The sequence below is a fragment of the Diceros bicornis genome, chromosome X (assembly GCF_020826845.1).
Source record: "Diceros bicornis minor isolate mBicDic1 chromosome X, mDicBic1.mat.cur, whole genome shotgun sequence".
NCBI lineage: Eukaryota > Metazoa > Chordata > Mammalia > Perissodactyla > Rhinocerotidae > Diceros > Diceros bicornis.
In genome coordinates this window covers 90,500,515-90,526,599 of record NC_080781.1, presented here as the reverse complement: position 1 = coordinate 90,526,599, position 26,085 = coordinate 90,500,515, and the positions used below count along the sequence as shown (strand labels likewise).

The following is a 26,085-nucleotide window of genomic DNA, read 5'->3' as shown; positions in this document are numbered from 1 at the left end:
CCAAGATTAAGTGTGATCATGCACATCAAGCCTGGTGTATATTAACTAGCCCGCAAAGAATGCTAGCTATTAGTGTTATTATCACCTCGCCAGTCTCTTTTTTTTTTTTTTTTTTACCACTTTTCATCTTACCCTTATGTGTTAATAATGCAAGGTAGTTTGTAGTTTTCCTACAGACGCTATGCTGTTACATACTTCCATTACTTTGCACATGATGCTGTTCTCTCTGCCTGGAATACTGTCATCTTCCCCACCTTCTCCCTCTTTTAACCCCCTCCCATCTCATCCCACCCCACCCCACCCAAACCCATATCTGGCTAACTCTTTTTTTTTTATTTTTTTTTTAATTTTTTTTGTGTGTGAGGAAGATCAGCCCTGAGCTAATATCCATGCAAATCCTCCTCTTTTTGCTGAGGAAGACCGGCTCTGAGCTAACATCTATTGCCAATCCTCCTCCTTTTGCCAATCCTCTTCCTTTTTTTTCTCCCCCAAAGCCCCAGTAGATAGTTGTATGTCATAGCGGCACATGCTTCTAGTGGCTGTATGTGGGACGCGGCCTCAGCATGGCCGGAGAAGCGGTGCGTCTGTGCGTGCCCGGGATCCGAACCTGGGCCAACAGCAGCGGAGCGCGCACACTTAACTGCTAAGCCACGGGGCCGGCCCTGGCTAACTCTTATACTTCCGCTAATTCTTCAGATTTCCCCCAAAACATCTCACTTAGAAATCACTATCTTCATTCTCTTCTTCCATATTACTTCCTATATTGGAGCACTTACATTGAAACTATCTGATAAATTCATCTCCTCTAAACTATAAGCTGAGGACAGAAACTGGGTCTTTTTTACCTTTGTATTTCCAGCAAAGAGCCTAGTTCCTGGAAGGCACTAAGCATTTAATAAATATTTGTTGGACCAACGTGATATTTAGGATCTTTTCTCTAAATATTTAAATATGCTTTACAGCCACCAAAATATTTTATACCTAAAAATTCGCTGCAGAGGTTGACTGGGAATAGGTACCATTCATATGAACAGAAAAGACCATAATAACTCATTTTATTCTTATAGAAATAAGAAACATACTACTAATTAGGGAGCTAATACTTCTAAATCATTAACTCCAGGTTTATAATACAATCATAAAACTAAATAGAGCAATACTCATAATTCAATACTAATTCTAAACAATGTAACTGAATATGAAACTATTTCTAAACACACTGAGTTCTTATAGCACTCAAAACGCAAAAGCAAGCTTTTAATATGTTTAACACTTAGTATTTCCACAATACATGAGAAAAACGTAGTATTTTATAGTATTAAAAAATGTTGTTTGAAGTCTAAATAATTAACCACATATATTTTTAAAACTATATTTGTAAACACTGAACCATTTTTTCTCCTTTCACATATGCCATGATGCAATTTTCCCATTATAGACAAATTACTTCACTTCTTCAGCAAATAAAAATTGTATTCTTAAAGTTATTACTGAGGAGCTATATAAGAATAGAGTCAAATGAGAAAGTTAAAAGTTGAATCAGCCTCCTATTCATTCATTTACATTCTTTTTTCTGTTTTTTTTTAATTTTTTGTTTATTGCAGTAACATTGGTTTATAACATTGTATAAATTTCAGGTGTACATCATTATACTTCTATTTCTGCATAGATTACATCATGTTCACCACCCAAATACTAATTACCCATCACCACACACATGTGATGAATATCCCTTTCGCCCTCCTCCCTCCCCCCTCCTCCCTCCCCCCTTCCCCTCTGGTAACCACCAATCCAATCTCTGTCTCTATGTGTTTGTTTATTGTTGTTATAATCTACTACTTAATGAAGGAAATCATACGGTATTTGACCTTCTCCCTCTGACTTATTTCACTTTGGATAATACCCTCAATGTCCATCCATGTTGTCACAAATGGCTGGATTTCATCGTTTCTTATGGCTGAGTAGTATTCCATTGTGTATATATACCACATCTTCTCCATCCATTCGCCCCTTGATGGGCACTTAGGTTGCTTCCAAGTCTTGGCTATTGTGAATAACGCTGCAATGAACACAGGGGTGCAAGTATCTTTATGCATTGGTGTTTTCAAGTTCTTTGGATAAATACTCAGCAGTGGAATAGCTGGATCATATGGTAGTTCTAGCCTTGATTTTTTGAGAAGTCTCCATACTGTTTTCCATAGTGGCTGCACGAGTTTGCACTCCCACCAGCAGTGTATGAGAGTTCCCTTCTCTCCACATCCTCTCCAACACATGTTGTTTCCTGTCTTGTTAATTATAGCCATTCTGACGGGCATGAAGTGATATCTCATTGTAGTTTTGATTTGCATTTCCCTGATAGTTAATGATTTTGAACATCTTTTCATGTGTCTGTTGGCTATCTGTATATCTTCTTTGGAGAAATGTCTGTTCAGGTCTTTTGCCCATTTTTTAATTGGGTTGGTAGTTTTTTTGTTGTTGAGATGCATGAGTTCTTTATATATTTTGGAGATTAAGCCCTTATCAGAAGTATGGTTTGCAAATATCTTCTCCCAATTGGTCGGTTGTCTTTTCGTTTTGTTGATGGTTTCCTTTGCTGTGCAGAAGCTTTCTAGTTTGATGTAGTCCCATTTGTTTATTTTTTCTATTGTTTCTCTTGCCCGCTCAGACATGGTGCTTGAAAATATGTTGCTAAGACCGATGTCGAAGAGCGAACTGCCTATGTTTTCTTCTAGAAGTTTCATAGTTTCAGGTCTTCCATTCAAGTCTTTAATCCATTTGGAGTTAATTTTTGTGTACGGTGTAAGGTAAGGGTCTACTTTCATTTTTTTGCGTGTGGCTATCCAGTTTTCCCAACACCATTTGTTGAAGAGACTTTCTTTTCTCCATTGTATGTTCTTGGCTCCTTTGTCAAAGATTAGCTGTCCATAGATGTGTGGGTTTATTTCTGGGCTTTCGATTCTATTCCATTGATCTGTGTGTCTGTTTTTGTGTCAGTACCATGCTGTTTTGGTGACTATAGCTTTGTAGTATATTTTGAAGTCAGGGAGCGTGATGCCTCCAGCTTTGTTCTTTTTTCTCAGGATTCCTTTACCTATTCGGCGTCTTTTGTTGTTCCATATAAATTTTAGGATTCTTTGTTCTATTTCTGTGAAAAATGTTGTTGGAATTTTGATAGGGATTGCATTGAATCTATAGATGGCTTTAGGAAATACGGACATCTTAACTATGTTATTCATTTACATTCTTTTTTTTTTTTTAAAGATTTTATTTATTTATTTTTTTTCCCCCAAAGCCCCAGTAGATAGTTGTATGTCGTAGTTGCACATCCTTCTAGTTGATGTATGTGGGACGCGGCCTCAGCGTGGCCGGAGAAGCGGTGCGTCGGTGCGCGCCCAGGATCTGAACCCGGGCCGCCAGCAGCGGAGCGCGCGCACTTAACCGCTGAGCCACGGGGCCGACCCTCATTTACATTCTTATTAATTAATTCATTCATTCTCATTCTCTCTCTTCTCCCTCTCCTTCTCATTCTCCCTCTCTCCCCCCATAAATCTTTAAACAGGTGATAATATAATTTGTAAAACTTTCTCCTTGTCTTCTAACATCATTTTCTATTTTCCTAACTCTTCCACTTTTTTTCTATTTTGCTTTATGAGAGGTAAATGTGAACCTTTTACGTTTTTACATCTCTTCCTTCCCTATAAGAGAGAAGTAATACTTGTTCCTTATTTCTATAAATTTCTATATATTTTTCTATAAATGAACTGTTTTTCTTTATGCAACATGTCTTGATCCCAACTTAAGGCTGGATTTTCCACTTGCTGTTTTTAAATCTGAACTTGTCTTCAGTGTTAAATGCTTGCCCTCTTCTTTCTCTTTCTCAATAGTAATTATTCAAGTATTCTTTACCTTCTATCTTGAGCGGACCTATACCCTTGAAGAGAATTGAACCAGTGATGCTCCAGTACCTAAAAATATTCCCTAGCATGAATAGTGATTATAGTTATCTTTAATTATTTTAAGGTTATAAATTAATGGATTTTTAGAACATTTGTTTAATTTATTCTTTTCTAAAGATATGTTCCACGATTCCTCTAGCTTCCAAGGACAGAATACTTCTTTTGAAGATTCAATAAATGTATCAGGGGTTTTCTACATCATTAAATAATTGGCCAATTAATTAATTAACTACCTCATGTTTTCAATAGATCCAGTTAACTTTACCTATATAGACTATAGTCACATAACATATAGAAGCTCAGATGGAAAACAAAGTTAAAGGAAAAAGACTGTCTAAATACATTATTTCTACAAATAGTATAGAGCCCAAAACAGGACAAACAAACAAATACATGAGATTAAGTGAATGTTCTTGAGCATAGCACAAAAACTCTTTATCTGTTTCTGCTTTCAGGTCCTGTTGGGGGATCCAACTTTGAATACCCACATATACCTCTTTACCACCAGGAGGGTAAATTTAGAACATATATTCAGATGTTAGAAAACACAAATATTATTTTTACTTTCCCATAATCCTAACTCCTGAGCTCAACATTCAACCAGTGGTTTCCAGAATCCAGAGATTACATAAAGGATCCACTGCAGTTTGTGAAATATTTATTTTTATTCAAAAGAGACAAGAAGGAAGCTTTAATATTTAACATGAGAATAACACTGGAGCCCTCACTGGACCCGTAGGTCCAAACAGTACATAAAGCATCTTAGGGGAAGAGTGGGGTGTTCACAATGCACACGTGTTCACTACCAGTGAACTGTAACCTGCTGCAGTTGACATGTACCTGGTGAAGTGGATTTACCGGTTATTTTATCTAGTTTTAACTAAATCAACCCTCAAAAAACCCCAGCAAAATGGAAAAGTGGCTTTAAAAGATTCCTGCAAAGACAATAGATTGAGGATAATAGCATAATACCAATAATGCAAGCTCAAGGGAACAAGAAAATGTTAGACTCCTATCTTCCTACTCATAAGTCTGAGCCTTTTATCAGTCATTATACCGTATGGTAAAAATAACAAAAATCTGAGGCTAATAAGAAGCTGGTCACATAAGATTAAAAATTATTAAGGTAACTATCTGAAATATGGATGTCTATCAATTATTAGCTATGACTCTCACTTTATGCACATATTGTACTTTAAAATATTACCTACTGATAGTACAAAGCCACCTCAAACGAGCAAAAACATTTAAAATCCAAGTACCCAGAGTGTGAAGAAAGCTTTTTCAATTTTCTCAGCAATAATTAAAATCATGTGATACTCAATCCAGTACCTTAGTCAAATTTTGTAAACCTAATGACACATGTTTAGAAGCCTCTTTTGAATTCTGTCTTTCTTTAATAGTGAAAGACAAAAGGTCTGGGCCGGCCCCGTGGCTTAGCGGTTAAGTGCGTGCGCTCCGCTGCTGGCGGCCCGGGGTTCGGATCCCGGGCGCACACCACGGCACCGCTTCTCTGGCCATGCTGAGGCCGTGTCCCACATACAGCAACTAGAAGGATGTGCAACTATGACATACAACTATCTACTGGGGCTTTGGGGGAAAAATTAAAAAAAAAAAAAAATTAAAAAAAAAAGAAGAAAGACAAAAGGTCCTAGGACACTGGGGAAACACGTGGTAGAAGCAGCCGAAATAATACATGCAAAACAACAGGGCAGCAAACTAAAATACATTCCTCTGTCAGCAAATACTGTCAGAACACACATAGAAATCATTGCTGAAAATTTTCTAAAACAAGTATTAGAAAAATTACTCAGTGTGGGAGGTTTATCATACAGTTGAATGAAAATACAGCTGTTTTTTTTTAAATAACTCAGCTTATATTATTTGCTAGATTGTTTCAATAATGAAATATAGAAACTACTTTTTTTTGAGTCACTAATGGAACAGTCTAACAGAGAAAACATATTACCAAAATAAATGATTTACTTAATGAAGAGATGTTTTGTGAAAAAACTATAAGTGACAAGGAGTTCTGAGTAAGGTTATCCCACATGTAAAATTCAAGTCACTGCAAGAAAGAAGTTAAAACTAAAGTACACAAAGCGCTACATAGTAAAGAACGTAGCTCTTTTTTTAAATAAAAGCAAGATGTTTCAAATACAGTAGAATATTTACAATATTTTTGAAATGAGATAGGAAGTGACCGTGAAAACACGTTGTGCCTTACAGAGATATCTCTGGTTATCTTAAGGCAAAGTATTTAAAAACTGCTGAAATTTAGCATGACTTACGCAATTTTCATTCACAAAAAGACAATCAATCCCTTGACAGTTTAACAATTAGTAAGAAAGTAAGTACTCAAATGAACTTCATTGGAAAAGACACACATTGGCCAACCCAACATCCAGGTCAGTCCCCTTCCCTCTTGCATGACTCACCTCTTCCTCCTTCTTCCTGGCATTAGATGCAATGCCTGGAGCGGACATGAGTAGACAAACAGGGGGATGAGGGTCCACACATTAAGAATGTGGAAGGAAAAACGCAAGAGCCCATGCCCCTGATGACATCTGTTGAAGCCCATTTTTTAAAGCCCATTTTGAACCCATTTATTTAAAAAATATAAAAATGCAACACTCCAGATTAGTTGCAAGAACAACTGATTGTCATCAAGGAAGATGGAAATTTACTAGCCATGGTTCAGCAGGGAACCTTTGCTTGATTCATGGATTGAACTGAGAAAAGCTAATACTATGATTTAGTAAGTGTTGCTAATGATGTTCTCGTTCCACTTGGACCTACCTATCTTTGTCAGATTTATGTTTCAACTATAACAGAAATTAAACCAAATATCAAAATAAAATGAACTTGGAACTAAACCTTCTAATTACTGTTTTTTTTTAAACAAGACATAAAAAATGTCACATTGACACTGCTCTCACTAAAAAGTTATTAATCATGATAGCAAAGGCTTTTGTACCATTAATACATAAAATAAAGTCATTTTAAATCATTTTAAAATCTTGTTCATTTCATGTTTTTCTCATCCATTACTTTCTATGTCTGTATTTTATAATGTGTATAGTATTAGTACACACATATATGTATATGTGTTTTAAATCAAATATATTGGGGTTACTTGCTTAAATACACATCTTTTTTTCTGACAGGGTAGGAAATCAAAAAGTTTGGAGACTGTTACACTAGTCCAGAGGTTGACCAACTTTTTCTGCAAAGGGCCAGACAGTAAATGTTTTAGGCTTAGCAGGTCACAGAGTCTTTGTCATAACTACTCAACTCTGCATTTGTAGGGCAAAAGGAGCCATCTACAATATGTAAAGAAATGGCCATGGCTGCCATTTGTTTGCCGAATGGCTGCATTCAACAAAAACTTTATTTATAAACACTGCATTTCATATAATTTTCATGTGTCCTGAAACAGCCTTCTTTTGATTTTTTTTTCAACGATTTAAAAACATAAAAACTATTCTTACCTTGCAAGCTGTACAAAATAAAATCCTAGAGGCAGGGACAGTGTCTTTGTCATCTCTATGTTCCCTACACCTAACAAAGTATCTGGCATTCAGTAGAGAGTTGTCAAATAAACTTCTCCACGACACGGAAATATGTCTTCACTTTTTCTTTTTCAGAATAACACCTTAAGTTCTGCTATATCACCCCTATCAGAACATAAGCTCCTTGACGGTAGGGATTTTCCTTGCGTTGTTCTCTGCTCCTTCTCCTCAGAGCTTAGAACAGTACCGGGCAGATAGAAGGCACTGGACCTTGCTGAACTAAATTGTTCAAACTTTGAAAATGCTTTAATGCCAAAAAATAAAGACTGAAAATTCAGAAGTGACCTGGGTTTCATCGTATATTCAGATCTTCTCTGTTTCCTCCCTGAGCCTCTACACTGGTTTGAGTACCCACAGTAGCCTATTCATAGCCGTCCTATTACCATGGAAATCACTTGTTTACTTGGTTGTCTCTCTGACTAAACTCTGAGCTCTATGGGAGCAAGGGAGGTATTGCATTCATCTTTGTACCTCCAGCATATTGCATAGGACCTGGAACATGGCACATACCAATAAATGGTTGTGGAAATGTATTCATGGCAATGAATACTACTGGAACCTTTCAAACAGAAAACATATTTGGGAAAACATTTCTATGCACAAACCAAAAAAAGAGACAGTGAATTGTGAAGTTTACCAGCTACAAGCAGAGTAAATTTGCAAACCTAGTCCCTTTCATTCCTCTTCCTTGGACTCCTATCCTACCACTCCCTCAGTTGTGAACCTTTGGTGAGAATTATATTTGGTAAGGAAATTAAAAAGTGACCCAGATTTAGTCACCTTTTAGACTTGTTTACTGGGCAAGTTTTGCTCCTCCTTTATAAGCTTTTCTTTGGAGTCTGTGTAAGAAAATAAAATATATTGACTAGAAATGATGCTAGTGTTCTCTCAGTGTAATGATATGGAGTAAGGATATTGGAAATGTAAATGTACCAATGGAAATTATGCTATCTAGACAATTTCTAAGAATCTAGTCATTTCTGAAAACTATTTCCATGGCTTACTATAGATTTTAAGACTTAGTTTACTGATAATTTATTTTATGGTAATTTAACCATTAATTAAAATTACTTATGCTGAGAGTACTGAAAGGTTCTCAGCCAAGCTAACCAACTCCTAAAAGACTGGTGTTGGGTGAGAAAGAAACCCATGGCAGCAGCCACGGGAGAACAAGCACGCTTGGGTTAAAGTACAACACCTAGGTCCAAAGTCAAACATTCTCTCTATGTTGATACAAGGGGAAAAGTGAAAGAATGAAAATTAAAAGCTTTGGGATTATTTAGGAGAGTTCTAGCAGATGGAATATGGGACAGATCATTTAGTATTTATTGCATATAACTATATGATCATTAAACTATGACAAAAATGCCAAGTATATTAATATAAATTGCTGAATAGAAACAAAGTATAAAACATCACATTTGCATGTGGAATCACATAGTAAACACTGCCTTTAATAAATGCTGTTGAAATTAATTAATCATAAATCATCACTAGCCTCATCTTTTGCATACGACAAAACTATTTAATTACTTGTATTAGAGCACAGTCCTTACTGACATAACTATATGAATCCAACATCACCAATGTAAGCTGGACCTCCACTCAATAGATCCTTGTGCTAGCTAATAGACATGAATTTCCAAGAAGTCTCTATATGTTTATTTTTTTAAGCTTAAAATGGAAATCCCCTCTTCTCCCACTCCCCAAAAAAGAACAATTGCATACTAAAGAGCAATAACATTCAAAAGGAAATGCAAGTGTCCAGACACATTTCTGTCTTTGCTCTAATTGTATTAATTCAGTTTGGATAAAAACAAGTTATCACTATTAAACATCTAATAGTCCTTAAGCAGTATACTCAATGTACAAAAACCAGTTATTCTCTGTAAGCTCAAAGTCTATGAACTTAAAATGTTGAATAGTTATTCAATTACAGCCTTATTAATTTCCTTATTTTTAAAGTGGAAAGGAGGAGATATTTCACCAATCCTAATTAGAAGCAATACAAAATGCCTCTGATTAAGATGAGAGGGGCCGGCCCCGTGGCTTAGCGGTTAAGTGCGTGCGCTCCGCTACTGGCGGTCCGGGGTTCAGATCCTGGGCGCGCACCGACGCACTGCTTGTCCAGCCATACTGAGGCAGTGTCCCACATACAGCAACTAGAAGGATGTGCAACTAAGACATACAACTATCTACTGGGGCTTTGGGGCGAAAAAGGGAAAAAAAAAAGAGGAGGATTGGCATAGATGTTAGCTCAGGGCTGATTTTCCTCACAAAGAAAAAAAAAAAAAGATGAGAAAGGTTACAAATACGAATCTCGTTCAAATTTGAATTTGGGGTTAAAGAAGATGCGTAAAATACTGCTATAGTTCAGTCATCTTTTAAAGTTACCAAAAACAAAAATGTGGAAGCAATCTTGCTGGTTTTGGTCCTACTAACTTTACCCACTTGTGGAAGATTTGAAAACATGACTCTGGGCAGAGAAGGGGAACAGGAATCTGAAAGAGCGAGTATAATTCACCCCACAGGGCCGGCCCCGTGGCTTAGTGGTTAAGTGCGCGTGCTCCGCGGCTGGCGGCCCAGGTTCGGATCCCGGGCACACACTGACACACTGCTTCTCCGGCCATGCTGAGGCCGGGTCCCACATACAGCAACTAGAAGGATGTGCAGCTATGACATACAACTATCTACTGGGGCTTTGGGGGAAAAAATAAATAAATAAAATTATAAAAAATAATAATAATAATAATTCACCCCACGCAGGTAATTATAAAAATCACATAAAAACGAGTGGGTTTTTTTCATTTTTTTAAGTTTTAATAAAAGCACCACTTTCTAATTTTCAATTAGTAGTCGATGACCATACTCTGCGTACAAAATTCATTGAAAACACACTGCTATTGAAGACACACTGCTAATAAATAACATGCACTCCATAAAATAAGCAATCATCTAAAAGTTTCAAATTTGGACCTTTAAATCTGTCAACAATAGCCATGGATACCATTACTCAGAAGATATGTCTGTAATTGTTTCTTTGAGTATCTACAATACGAAAAGTGACATACTAATGCAGAGGATAGATGTCCGAGTCAATGGAACGTCAGTAATCTACTAATACACTAGTAAAGGAAAACCTAACCATTCAGATCTTTCAGCTAACTAGACTCGTGCCAGGATTTTACTTAGCTATAAAGAGTTAAGTGATTTTTTAAATGATCTATTAGTAATTAAATAAGAGTTATAGCAATCAAATAAAAGAGTTAATACTTAAAAAAAAATGTCCTGCAATAATTTCAGATTTAGGACAATAGCCCCTGTTATCTACATCTATAAGCCTGTACAATGAGAACGGCTGTTGATAGATATGATCCTTAGGCATAACAAGAATTTCAAGGGGGCCGGCCCTGTGGCGTAGCGGTTAAGTGCACACGCTCCACTACTGGCGGCCCGGGGTTCGGATCCCAGGCGCGCACCGATGCACCGCTTGTCAGGCCATGCTGTGGCAGCGTCCCACATAAAGTGGAGGAAGATGTGCACAGATGCTGGCTCAGGGCCAGTCTTCCTCAGCAAAAAGAGGAGGATTGGCATGGATGTTAGCTCAGGGCTGATCTTCCTCACACACACACACAAAAAAAAATTTCAATTATCAGAGTAAGAAAGGATTATATTTGAATATTGCCTTTCATTATTTACGATTTTCACCAAAATACATTACCCAGAAATTGCAAATAATAAATTGTACTAGCAATTTTAAGGTAATTTATTTCTTGCCAAGTATCTCATACACTATTACTGTGTACAATGTTGTGCTATTTTATGCAATTATTTAAAACATTTTACACCTCGGGGTATGCTATCCTAAAACACATATACAGTGTTTAGGCCAAATGGTCTAAACATTTGTAGCTCTCAAAAGTCTACAAAAGCCGATCAACAGGAATAGCGCAATAAAGGGTGAGAATCCAGAGAAACAAGATTGTCATAGTAGCCATCAAGTAGGACAAGAACCTCTATTACATTATTTGTACAAGGAAGGACACTCACAAGGAGTGAAATAAAAAAGGGAAATTTTGTGTCTAGAAATCTACTTCTGTGTGTCAGAAACAGAACAATTTAAGCGTCTTCTCCCAATCAACTTTGATAATGGCATTTTAACAGTTTTTCATTACTATATTGTTGGCCTCTTTCTTCTCAACTGATGCTCTGTAAAAAGTGATTACAGACAATTTTCATCAGTAGGAAATAATCCATCCCAGGTGGGCTTTACCTGCAACCCAATGTACCTCTGAGTTGCCTTCTATTTCCACTGAGTACGTGTGCAAGGAAAATGTTTTAATTTTATATTTAGCTTAAATGAAACATTATTAAAGATAGATGCTACTAAAATGCCAATTTTTTAGATTTTTATGTACCTAAATTTAAGTTCCAGCTCAGTCATTTGCTCACTTAGGCAAGTTACAAAACTAATTTATTTAGCCTCTCTCTAAGCCTCAACTGCCTTACCTGAAAATTGAATATAATCATGTTGCCTACTTTGTGGCATTGTCATAAGGATCAACTGAAATACTACATGTAAACGGGTTAGTGGCATGCATGGCCCATACGTGCACAGTAAATGAAAGTTCTGATTATTCATAAAATAACCTATTCACTGTAAATTGGTTACAGTCAAACTAAATACAGAAAATAGAAAATGTTCAAGGTACAAGTGGATTTCTCTCAAAGAGGAGACACAACCCTTAAAAAGTTTTTTTATTGATCTTTCGGTTGTTACTTTTAATCAAATCATAGTTCTTTGATTTCTAATTCCAAAATTCCCAGGGAATGAAAAATTCCCATTAGGGAAAATGTGGCACCAAGTTGTACCTTTCTTTAAATCACATTTATCAATCCAATAAGCAAATCTTTTTTTTTTTTTTTTTTTTTTTTTTTGGTGAGGGAGATCAGCCCTGAGCTAACATCCGTGCTAATCCTCCTCTTTTTGCTGAGGAAGACCGGCTCTGAGCTAACATCTATTGCCAATCCTCCTCCTTTTTTTTTTTTTCCTTCCCCAAAGCCCCAGTAGATAGTTGTATGTCATAGCTACACATCTTTCTAGTTGCTGTATGTGGGACACGGCCTCAGCATGGCTGGAGGAGCAGTGCGTCGGTGCGCGCCCGGGATCCGAACTCAGGCCGCCAGTAGCGGAGCGCGCACACTTAACCGCTAAGCCATGGGGCCAGCCCCAATAAGCAAATCTTTAAAAAACATGACACATTTAAAGAGGAAAGTAGTAATTTTCTAATGAAACATTAAAATTAATATACAAACCATAAAATAGAAATGTTGTAAAAAGTTTGAAAACGTAAATGCTGTACACAAACTAAAAAAATTGAAAACTTCCAGGAATTGTTTTTGCTTAGGGCTACAATCACGTAAAAGGCATGTGTGCAACTGAAGCAGAGTGACCAAGCGGGGAGAGTAGTAGAGGAAGATATGGAAGAGGTAAGGTAGGGGTCAGATCATATAGGGCCTTATAGGATATTGTAAGTACACTGGTTTTTTTTACACTGAGTGAAATGGGGAGCCATGGCAGACTTGAGAAGCCAAGTGACACGACGTTATTCAGGTTTTAAATTGATAATGTCTCTGTGGTAAGAATATACTGTAGAGGGTCATGGGTGGAAGCAAAGAGACTAATTAGGAATTGTGGCAGTCCTAACAGTCCCACCATTACTGTGGCAGTCCAGGTCAGACTTCAACCAGTGTGGGACCAGTGAAGGTGGTAAGAAATGGTCAGATGTTGCAAGGACCTTACATTGAAGGGAGAGCTAATGGGATTTCCTAATGAATTGAATCTGGAATCTGGGAAAGAGAGCAGTCAAGGGAAAATCCAACGTTTTTGGCCTGATGGATATACCATCAACTGAGACAAGGAAGACACTGGGAGGAGCAGGTTTGGAGGGGAATATCAGCAGTTCAGTTTTGGATATATTACTTTCAATAAGTCTACTGAACATCCAAGGAGAGATGCTGATTATGAAGTCTGATATATGAGTCTGGAATTCAGACATGAGGACCAAGCTGGAGATAAATTTGAGAACTGTGCGCAAATGGAATTTAAAGCCATATTACTGGTTGCAAACACCAAAGATAGTGTAGATAGAGAAGGGAAGATGTCCGAGGACTGATCCCTGGGCCTCTCCAACATGTAGAGGTTGAGGTTATAAACAGGGATCAGCAAAAAAGACTGAAAAGCAGCAGCCAAAGAGGGAGGTGTGGATGAATGTTGGGTGGGGCAAAGCAAGTCAAGTTGGAGAGAATGATCAACTGCATCAAATGCTGCTGATAGGTCAATTAAGATGAGAACTGAGAATTAACCACGGGATTCAGCAGCATGAAGATCTTTAGTGACATTGATAAGAACAGTTTTGATGGGGGGTGGGATAGAAGCCTGGCTGGAGTGATTTCAGGAGAGAAAGTGAGAGGAGAGAAATCAGAAGCAGTGAATGTAAACAAAATTATTGGGACGTATTTTGCTTCAAAGGAGAATAAAAATAGAGCAGTAGCTGGCAAGGAAGATAAGGTCAAGAAAAAGTTTTGTAAAACGAGACAGCATGTTTGTATGCTGCTGGGAATGGAAGATAAGAGAAGAAAATTATTAGAGCAATCTCCTTGAGTAGGTGAAAAGGAATGGAACCTTGTACACAAAGGGAAGGATAGTAACATGAAAAGTTCACCTATGGTGACAGGTAGCAAGACAAACTATGTGAGTGCAGATATTAAAAGTTAGGTAGATGTGGCGGTGGGAGTCTGTGGAAGTTCTCTTCTGATTGCTTCAATTTACCCAGTAAATTAAGCAGCAAGGTTACCAGCAGAGAAGCAAGTCGGGGAAGAGTTCTGAGGACTGAGCAGCAAAGTAAAGGTGTAAAATAGTCATCTAGGAGCATAGCTGAGGGAATAGAGTAGGGACATATAAAATGGTTGTCTAAAACTGTAAGGGCCTACTTGGGGCTTTTGAAAAAAGAATCTGTTTCAGAATCATTAACAGTCAATACTGGACTAGAATAGGCAAAACCTGGAGAAGAGGAGGAAGACCAGTTAGCAGGCTATTTTAGTAGCCCAGAAGAAACAACTAGAGAGGGACATTGTCTGAACTAGGGCAAGAGCAGCTGGAGGACAACCGGGAAACAGATTTAAGAGTCATTGCACAAGCAGAACCAATGGGATTTGGCAAGCAATTAGAAGTGACTGAGAAAACAAATGAAGTGGAAGACGGCCTGTAGGTGTTGAGCTTAAGTGAACCAGAATATGGCAATGCCCCTGACGTGCTCAAAGAACTAGTTCAAGACTGCAAAAATTCGAAACCAGTTGGTCAGCAGATTAAAGCAGTAAATTTAATTTGAGCGAAGTTTGAGTGAAGAGAAGAAAGAAGATTTTAAAAGATTAAAAGTGTTAATAGTGTCAAAGAATGTTTCTGTTTCTGCTGTCGTTATCATTGTTTTGGATGATTAAGATAAGACAAACAAGTGGTAAACTGAGGGTGGGAAATATTGGCAAGAAAGCACAGAGCTTTACTTGATAAAGGAAAGAAATGCAACAAACATTTATAAAATTATTTATACAGAAAGCTCACATGCCAGGCACTATTCTAAGAATAGCATCTCCTTTAATCCTAAAAATAACCATATGAGGTAGATCCTCTTCTATCTTTGTTACAGTTCAGGAAAATAAACTAGAGAGATTATATAACTTTCACAAGGTAATGCGATTAATGGCATAGCCAGAACTCAAACCCAGGTCTGAATGACCCCAAAGTCCAAGTTCTTGACCACTACACAATACATGCTCTGTAAAATTAAGGGCACGGGAGAGGTAATATAGGTTGTTTAGCTTCCCAGGAGAATTTCAGAGCTAAAGATCTTACAAACGGAATCATTCTAAAGAATGACACAGTCCAAGGTGTAGTCATGCTTATAATTAGCTAAATATATAGACACCAAGGTCAGAATTTAGGAAATCAAGGAACTAAGGGCAAAAATGCATTGAAGAGGTGATCAACATCAGAGCTGAAATCACCAAAATGAATAGCAGGGGAAAAGCCAAAAGGAGAGCCAGGTGCTATCATTATCAACGAAGGTCAGCAGATAATAGACTTCACAAGAGAAAGGGTTGTTAAAAGATGGTTCAGAGAAGATGGCGTGGAAGGAACAGCAGAAAAAAGGGTGTACCACAGGACTAGGAGGAAGGGCTGAAGAGGGTGGGAATGTCAGGATTTGTGTCGGGGGAAAAGGCAGATGCCAGCTGCAGTTAGACAGAAGGAATAGTCAAGGAAAAGTTAAAAATAAAGGGAATTTTTGTTCAACAACTTGCAATGAATATTTGTGGAAGGCCTAATAACTCTTCTAGGCACAGGAGCGAAATAGTGGGGGTGGGAAGTGGGGTGGTGACAATGGGCAGATTATTAGTGGGGTGGGTTCCATAATGGGCAGAGTAGAAGGGTCTAGATTTTCAGTGATTCTTAACCTTTTATTTTGGTGTGGTTGAAGGGACCTCTGAAACTCCTGTGGACCCTAACTCTAGATAAATAGATATCCACAAAAAAAATTTACAATGATAAGTGGGATAGAATTGTAAATGAATGAATCATGAATCAGGATCTCCAGTTCTTCTCTAGTCAAGCAAACCAATGTAATATGGCCCAATGCCTCATCTCTCCCCTCTCCTACCATAACCTACCGAATACTCAAAATATTATATTTATTATCTAATACAAGAAATAATCTAGACCACAAGCTATAAAATAGAAGAAATATGCTAGTAAATGTAGGTTGTATGACTGTTGCTAATAGAACAAACTGGGAGGAATTAATTCCTCTGTCCCCTCTACTGTTTTTTCAGCCTCTGCCCTCCCAACTCTATTTCATATACCCAACAAGACACCTTGTGCTGTTTTCAGCAAAGTGGACTCAGGCCTGTTTTGCTTTATAGAAACAGGAAGACAAATTAGTTAATTGAAAAATTGATTCAATCTGCCAGAGACTACTAAATATTAGAGAACAAAAATAAATAAGACAGCCCCTGCTTTTAGGAGCTCATAGTGGAAGAGACAGACAAGTAAGGATGTTTTAGCTCAAAAAACAGATACTTTTGAAAATAGTTCTGTTGTATCAACAAGTTTCTGGTCTCTTCTTTATGTGATATAAACACTGTCCATACACACACACGTACTTAAAACCCAGTGCTATTCCAGGCACGCGCATTTTAAAATTACAACAAAATTAGGGATCTAACTTACCATCATTTTTTCAAAAAGATCCAGTACTTCCTTTTCTGACAAATTCAAAGATCGTTCATCGTATAATGGCTGAGCTGCTGGAAACTCACTCATCGCGACTTGAGAATCAATGGGATGCTGAATAAGAAGTTTTTCTTTTTTGACAGTAGATTTTCTAAAACTTGTAATTCGGTCACGCTGCAAAGAGAAAAAAATAAGAAGCCCTAAGAAAGAGATCAAGAATCACAGATGTGAAGAACTGAAACATCAAAATGGCACTTAGTATAATATATATCATTATTGTCTTTTGATAAAATGTTATTTTAAGCAGCAAGCTCCAGATAGAGATTGTACTATTTTGAAACCTTGAAGTGGCTCTTCAGCCTCAGAAGTCTAGAGGGTGAAAAGTATTCCTCAGAAGTAACACTTAGTCCCTTGTCATTTCTGTTTTGCACAGTAAATAGGTGAAAAATTCCTGCATCAAAGTTGTGTGGCATTTAAGGGAGAAGGTATCTTTGGTGGCAACTTTCAAACTATGAAAAAAAGAGAAAGAAAATAAAAATAGCTTCTGATATCCCATTTTAAGGGGAAATTATAGTATTGTTTCTCTTCTTCAAAGTGCCAAAAATTGTGACAAGTATCTATGAATACTTTGTCAGTGTAGCATTAAGAGTATAACGGTTAAGGGGCCTGCCCAGAGGCGCAAGGGGTTAAGTGCGCACGTTCCGCTGCAGCGGCCGGGGGTTCGCAGGTTCAGATCAGGCGCGCACCTACGCACCACTTCTCAAGCCATGCTGTGGCGGCGTCCCATATAAAGTAGAGGAAGATGGGCATGGATGTTAGCCCAGGGCCAATCTTCCTCAGCCAAAAAAGAGGATTGGCATCAGATGTTAGCTCAGGGCCGATCTTCCTCACACACCCACACACACACAAAAGAGTATAATGGTTAACAGCACAGACTTTAGAGCCAGGCTACCTGGGTTTGAATCTGCCATTTACTAGCTGAGTAACCCTGTGCAAATTATTTGGTCTCTCTATGACTGTTTCCTCATCTCTAAAATAGAGATAATGTGTTAATTTATATTAAATAAATAAATGTTACCAACACCATAGGATTATTGTGAAATTTAAATAAGTTGATATGTTTAGTGCACTTAGCTGCTATTTATTATTATTGTTGCTACTATGACTATCATTATTATTTCCCCTACCTTTCTCTTCCCTAAAAAGTGGGACCAATAAGGAAGCAAAACAAAATTAAAAACATCACCTTTTCCATTTACTGGAAATATAGCAAACATCTTATTCCTACAAATATCTTATTCCTACAAATCCTATGACAAAGAACTTGCTATTTTACGGATATTGACCCTGAACCATTGATTCCATGTACAATCTCTAATAATTAGCTTGCTATTTCGCATAAAGTGAGTTAATGACTCCAGTTTCATGTAAAAAGGACATTCTGTTTTAAACTGCAAACCATTAGACATCAAAAATTAGTAATGATCATAAAACTGAATGCAACTCAGTTTTATTCTGCTTTCTGTTAGGAAGCACATGCATACCATCAGGTCACATTAAACAAGCAGACACGTTAGATGTGAGGACAGTGCATCCTTACTGCCGTGTTACCGAGAACTTATAAATTACTTCAACAATACAAAAAGCATCACAGAAGTTATTACCGCAGCTTATGTAAAATTCCGCTGATCCCCATTAAAAAAACATACTTTATGTTCTGATTCAAAGAACACTTTTTTTTATCAAAAGGTGTACTTTGAAAGAAATATGAACAGTTTTAAGCAGCTTATTTAGGATTACAAAAATGATTTTAGTATATGATTGCTTACAAAGAGATTATATAAATCATAATATTTTAGAGCTGGGAAGAAACTTGAAAAATCATCTAGACCAACTCTCTCATTTCACAGAAAAAAATGACTAGCTAAATTCACGAGTCCCTGCTTCCTATCCCAGTGTTCACGTTAAGATTCATTTCTTTGAATCATCTTGAACTATATTTTCATATTTTCTTTCAACTCTTTGAGGAAAATTAAGTTGGTTTAGATATGTAGTATATCTTCAAACAACTCGAGAAAAAAAATATTAAGCAATCCCAAATAAGCTGAGTACATATCCAACAGTCAAAATTCACTAAAAGACATGATGGACATAAAAGCATTTAAATATGCAATCGACCATTAAATCAACATATCTCTGTTCCTTTCCCTTCATATCACTTAATATTTGTTTCTGCAGTGCCAGCTTTTTTACTGAGTAGCATTATTTACATAAAGATTTGATCTTCCACTATGCTCTTCATTTCTATCTAGAAAATTGGCTTTTGCTTTCAGCTATATCTTGATAAGAAAATGAAGTTAAGCCATATACTTTCACTTCCTTAAATCACTAACAATATTTTACATTATTTGTAGATAGATAATTTCACAAAGAAAAAACTGACACTGCTTAAAATACCATTTCTTAAAGGTTTAGCTATAAAAGGGCACATTTAAATTTTAAGCCCATAACTTTCAATAAGTTTTACTATGATAGACTCAGCTCAAAAATATTGAAGGATTTTAAATTTAATAGTACATATCTGACTAACATAATGAACTTAACTTCCTTTCTATTTTAAATTAATTACTTCCAATATTAATACTAATGTTTAAAATATTCACCGTCAATTTACTTGGCTATCAAAAAAGGAAACATCTGTGTTTTCCTGAGTTAGAGTTACATATAGATAAAAAAAATTTGGTTAAGGTATATATCAGGATGATATATCAAAATTTTGTTGCGTTCCTATGCAATTGTTTATGTTAATATTCAAAAAAAGAAAAATCACTTTATTGACATTCTTCCATTCCACTGTACTTTGTAAACATCCAGACATTTTATATCTTACATATATCAATGCTTTAATGTCCACCACTTTAATAAAAAGGCAACATGCATAATAATGTAACAACATGCTACTAAGACCACCTTACCACATCATCTGCCAAAGTTTTTATTTGAATGTTCTATTAAAACCAAAAGGAAAAAAAAGAAATACCTGTCAGATAAGAGAAATTCATAGATCAAACAAGAAAATAATAATTGAATGATTCTCATTTTTTATTTTATCAACTATAACTAGTCAAAAAGAATTAGAAAGTTTAAATATATAAACACGCACATTCTTTACTAAAGGAAAAAAAACAACTTTTTAAGGGTTAAAAATTAAGGTTTGGTGGGGGGTGTCTATTCGTTTTTAAAGATCATTCCCAAGGTCCCAAAGTCAGATTTGGCTCAGACATCACTACCACAGTGCTCCATCATGAGCAAAGACAGAGCAAAGTCATAAGCCCTTCCAAATTTTTTCAAAATTTTAGAATGAATAATCATGTTTCTAAGATACATAGATTTTAATTTTTATTTTTATTTATTTTTTCCCCCCAAAGCCCCAGTAGATAGTTGTATGTCACAGCTGCACATCCTTCTAGTTGCTGTTATGTGGGACGCGGCCTTAGCATGGCCGCAGAAGCGGTGCATCGGTGCGCGCCTGGCATCCGAACCTGGGCCGCCAGCAGCGGAGCACGCGCACTTAACCGCTAAGCCATGGGGCCGGCCCTAAGATACATAGATTTTAAAAAAACATGAACAACAGGAGAAATGTCACATCAGTTACATGTGATAGATGTTCAAAGGACACCTTTATAAATATTCTGGATAAAATTTAACTTACTGATTCTGTTAATATATGCCCATTTCTCAAAAACATCGACACTTTTTTTGCATGTGGTTTTCTGCTTCTAATGCTGAGAATCATTAGAAATAGTGTATTCTAGTTAATAAAATACAGTGGTTAATAAAAACTACCACATAACAAATATGAGTACCACTATTTGAAGAATTAATAGTACAGCAATACTAAAGTAACAAAGCAATACTAAAGTAAAGTAAGCAAAGTCATATCTAATAATTTAGTAACCTTCCATGATTCAGAAGATACTTTAGCATCTTAAAATAACATACAATCAGCATGCAGGGCAGTTATTATTATATTATAAATATGTTGAAGTGCCAATTAAGACACATGATTAAGAAAGAACCAGATTTTTAAACTCGCCTGCTAGAAACTGGAATTAACCCTTCTGCCACAACCTGTATATTTATTTCTTACAACAGAAGCTGAATGATGAGCATCAACTTGGTCATGCATGGTCACATCCCTTTTTACTAAGAAAAAGATGGTCTTCTCACTGGTGGGGAGAATTCCATTATGAGTTTTAAGGAAGTGAGAATTATTCAGTCCCAGGATCTCACGAAATTATCTACAAATACCACCAATCAAATGCTGTTAAAGATCATCCCCCCCGGATCAGCTGGGACAAACACACTATTGTATGTATAGTTCTTTTTCCACTGTTAATCCATCGATTCCCTCAGGGATCCACAATCCTACATCATTGTACTATGTCTTCATCACATCCTGCTGACACAAACCCAATCAATCTTTACTGTCTAGGAAAAAGAAAAGAAGGGGGATTATTCATATCAGAACTGAAGCCACTGTAAGAGAGATCAATTCACCCTAGGACTATCTCTACCTGGTATTTTCTCTTTAGTTTTCCCAGTGGTTACAGAAAACTGTTTTATGCACAATGACAAGCTTCATCATTTCCTGTAACGTAAAATCAGAGCGAGAAATGTCAAAATCTCCAAGTGCCTCAACTACCCTGCTACCATCTGGATATGTACCTGTCCACCTGTGTGGTTATTAGACAGATTATACAGTTCTTCAAGCAACTCCTGCTTTTCTTTTCTTCCCATCTTTTGGGATTATAACCTCAAGATTGGAAACACATCTATATCTTCAAAGTGAGAATGTAAATTAGGGGAAAATACAATTTGATTTAGCCAAATTCTCTACGTTAAGGTACACATATGTCTGGAATGCTTTAAATCTCTATCTCAATTGAATATACGTTGACAGTTTAATCACGGGGGACAGAAACAAGAAAAAAAGTATTGCTAGCAATATTTCCACCTTGTCTTACGGGAAGAGACTTGAGTTTTCTTCTCTTTCTCCACCCCAACCTTTTCCTTTTTTTTTTTTTTTTTTGAAATTAACATATTTTGTCCATATTAAATCACACAGTATGGAGTTAGAGACTATTAAAGTTGGATGGAATTTGAGATAATCTGGTCAAAACCTCTGATTTTACAAATGATGAAACTGAAGCTCGAGGAGGCTAAGGGACCTGCCCAAGGACCAGTGATCTGGTTATCACTAGATTCTAACTCGTAGTCAACATATGGCCTTTTCAGTTGGTATAATCAAGCTGTAGGATATTAGGGTTGAATTACTGAATTGAAAGAGCTCACGGTAATCCCAAATTCACAGATACCCCCAAGCCCCATCAGTTTCATTTTCCTTACGCAACTGCCTTTTTCCATCTTTACCCAGGGGGTCAAGATCATCCCAAGGAGCATTCCCCTGGCATTCAGTCCTTCCCCAATGCATCTTACATGTCATCTACTGAACTCACTTTGACCAGTATATTCTATTTTCTTTGAGTGGCTAACTAATTAGTTATTCTCCATATATAAACTATATACAAATTCAGATTCTTCAGTCTTTCATAATTCTTAAATTTTACCTTCCTAATTGTACCTTAATATTGCCACAATTCTAAAAGTCAGACTTCTTCTCTCAGCTTTCTAGGTGGGTAGCAGGAGGGGAAAAATAGGTATACAATTAATAACCAAATGGAAACACTCCATGACACAAAGTGGGCAAAATGTCTCAGAGGGTCAGGACAGATTTTCATACAGGAGGGTAACATTTATGTTAATGGTACCACATGCACTCCATTTATCCAGTGTTAAGCCTTCCATTTCACCTTGGTTTCCTCTCTTTCCTTCATTCCCAAGAGCCAGGCAGCTGTTAAGTTCCATGGTAATCTTTCTGCCGTTCCCTCTTCATTCCCACACAGGCCACCCCAGTTTAGACTCTAACTGCTGGCAAAAGCCTCCTAATAATTACCTCTGGTTCCATTCTCTCCCCATTGCCAAAGTCATCAACTTAAAGCAAAGATCTAGTTCAAGCCACCATCACTTCTTACCTAGATTTCTGTAATAACCTCCTAACCTGTCTTCCTGCTTCCACCTTTACCCTCCTACACTTAATTTTAAACACACCAGATAAAGTGATATTGTTAAAACTGAAGTCACATCATGTTACTCCTCTGCTCAAAACTTTCCAATGGCTATTTTCACTGAGTGAGTCAAAACCCTTACAATAGCCTTCAAGGGCCTACCGATCTGCACACTTGCCCTAACTCTTTGACCTCATCTCCTACTACTGTCCCTTTCGTTCACGCAGCTCCAGTCACACTGACCACCTCACTGTTCCTCAATGAGGCAACAAGCTACATGCACTGGCTCTTCCCCAGCCTGGAATGCTCTTTTCCATTATCCGTATGGCTTACTCCATCATCCTCCCCTTTTGAGTTTGTGCTCAGTGAGGCCTACTCTGTCCATCCTATTTAAATGGAAACACCCACCTCCTCCACACACTCCTGGCACTCTTGATCCGCTTTACCATGCTCTACTTTTCCTTTTTTCAATAGAATTTATCACATTCTAACATAGTCTATAATTTATTATTATTGTCTGTTTCTCCCACTAAAAATGTGAGCTCCACGGGAACAGGGATATTTGTCTGTGTGGTTTAGGGATGTAGCCCTAATGCCTAGAGCAGTGCCTGGCACATAGAAGCACAATAAAAATTAGAAATGACTATCACACGCCTGTTCATATTCATGGCTCCTGATGACCTACAGAATAAAGACTAACAGCCTTCATATGGCATCCAAAGCCTTGTATTATTCAGCCCTAGGCTACTTCTACTTCTTCCCTTGTGATCCAAATGCTATAGACAACAAAAATGGAAATCCTTTTCCCAATGCATGCCCCATTATGTCCTGTTTGTGCACCCACTGTTCCCTCTACCTGGAATGCCCATCTAGCTAGATACATTTCTATTTCTAGAGCTTCCCTTGAGGTTACAGTTTGGTTATTGATAAACCAAATGTGAAGTCTTGGTCAAAAATAATATCGGAGGAAGACTATGCTTTGTGTAGTGTTTTCTTAAAGTTTTTTTTTTTTCCCTAACAGGCATCTTCAAGAATGATAGAGCACCCTAAGGCACATAAGAAATTATATTTATGTAAAAAATTATCCGAATTACTTGTGATAGAGTACCATAAAGAAAAACACTCTGCTTCTGATTTCTTGATTTATAAGTTTCATTCAAGTACAGAGTGCATATCCTGTAAAACTATGCACATTTGACAAATATGGATATTTTCTCATAGATTTCCTTTGTCTGCTTTCATAAATATATTTTTGATACCATTACTTAGAATTCTTCTTTATAACTGTTCAAAAAAAGAAGAGAAAAATGTGGCCTATTGAAAATGAAAATATTTAAGGAGCTTTGAAGAGTTTGAGCTTCAGAAGGGGTGATTTTGGGTCACTGTACATTAAAAATACATTGAAATTATTGTATGTTACAACTAAATTATCTGCAATCAAAAATAAATTATTTCTGCCACATTATTGTCTTTATATATTAGTCAAAAAAGAAGGATACAAAAGGAGTCAAGAAAGATAACAAAAACACCAAGAGAAAAGTTCAGAGAGCTATAAAGAGCTGTCTTTTTTTTAAAGATTTTTATTTATTTATTTTTTTCCCCCCAAAACCCCAGTAGATAGTTGTATGTCATAGTTGCACATCCTTCTAGTTGCTGTATGTGGGACACAGCCTCAGCATGGCCAGAGAAGTGGTGCGTCGGTGCGCGCCCAGATCTGAACCCGGGCCGCCAGCAGCGGAGCGCGCGCACCCAACCGCTAAGCCACGGAGCCGGCCCAAGAGCTGTCTTTTTCGACAAGATTAAATCACAGTCATTTTTATATGACCTGACCTTTAAAACATTTTTTTAAATGGTTATATTAAAATATACTCTCATTTATAATGATGTTCTACAGGGATAAGCTCTCAAATTCTATCTGAATGTAATTTATATAGATGCACGCATCTCTCTCACACCACATGCAAGTAGAAATTATGGATTTTACTCCTGTGTACAAATCGTAGAGCTACAATGGAGTTAAAAAAAATTGTTTTTTAAAAATGACCAAAAGAAATCTTTACTAGAGTCACACCCCTGAATTAAAAGCACTGGTTAAAGTCATTTTAGTAAGTTTTTATTGTGTAAATCTAACGATAATGGTCATTAGGATGAGGGCATATTGCATAAATAAGTATAGTGACCATATATTTTCATTAAAATCAACTCTGGAAAAGCAATAAGCTTGTGCATTAGTCAAGCAATCAGAGTTTATTAAACTTCATTTATGATAAGTTATATTAAATATAACTTAGTACAGTATTATATGAGTATTGCATAATTATAAAAGTATCACTCTCGAGTCTCAACCCCTTAAGAAAAAGAGAAATGGCTGATTTACTTATAAACTCTAATGCTGAATTTCTGATTGAAATGCAAAAGTCATTATTGCAAGAGAATTAAGTTTTAATTTTCTCAATCAGGCAGAAATTAACAAAAACAGTAAGATGTAAAGATTCAACTCTCTTATGGCTAATGTTACATGGTAATACAATGTCTTATAAACATCATGTAATTACTCTAGCACCTCAGAAACTGGACAACTAAATTGCATATAACTCAAAAGTTTCACCACCAACTCAAAAACTTAATCACACTATTTGACTATTTTCTTCGCTTTTAGAGAAAATAAATTAGCCATCACAATAAAGATGAAGGGTCAATTATTTACCCAGCTTTAAGCTTCTCGCTTTCTAAGAAGGGCAGGGCCAATATTACACACACAAAATAACCATGTTCAATTAACTGAACAAATATTTGAGCATCTACTATGTACCTGTTCAGTGCTGGGCACGAGGAATACAATCATAAACAAGATAAGTACATGCTCTTCCTTTATGGAGGTTGCAGTCTAGTTGAAGATGAGAAGAATGAAAGAACAATCACAATAGAGAAATTCTGAGAGCTCTGATAGTGTAGTACCCTAACATAACCTCCATATACTTTCCACATTAGAAAGGCCCTTAAGTAAAGCCATCCATATCAACTGCTGATCCAGGTTTGAAATCTCAGGACGACATTCCTGCCCAATAGCTAGATCAGAGGCCATCACAGAGGGAAATAGTTACACTTCAAAGGCCTGCCTTCCAACTTTTCAGAGGCTGTAC

At 36.8% G+C, this 26,085-nt stretch overlaps 1 protein-coding gene across 4 annotated transcripts in view; it reads right to left on the bottom strand.

Annotated features, from left to right (window-relative positions):
- Positions 1–26,085, bottom strand: part of DIAPH2 (diaphanous related formin 2) — an 836,961-nt gene that overhangs the window by 767,191 nt on the left and 43,685 nt on the right. For 3 of the 4 annotated variants that reach the window (XM_058536305.1, XM_058536306.1, XM_058536304.1), the window contains exons 2-3: positions 19,790–19,822; positions 16,812–16,988 (exon numbers count right to left, since the gene is read on the bottom strand). In XM_058536305.1, coding sequence (XP_058392288.1) covers positions 16,812–16,988; positions 19,790–19,822 — 210 coding nt within the window. The remainder of the gene's footprint in view (positions 1–16,811; positions 16,989–19,789; positions 19,823–26,085) is intronic. The other variant, XM_058536303.1, reaches the window with a different exon arrangement.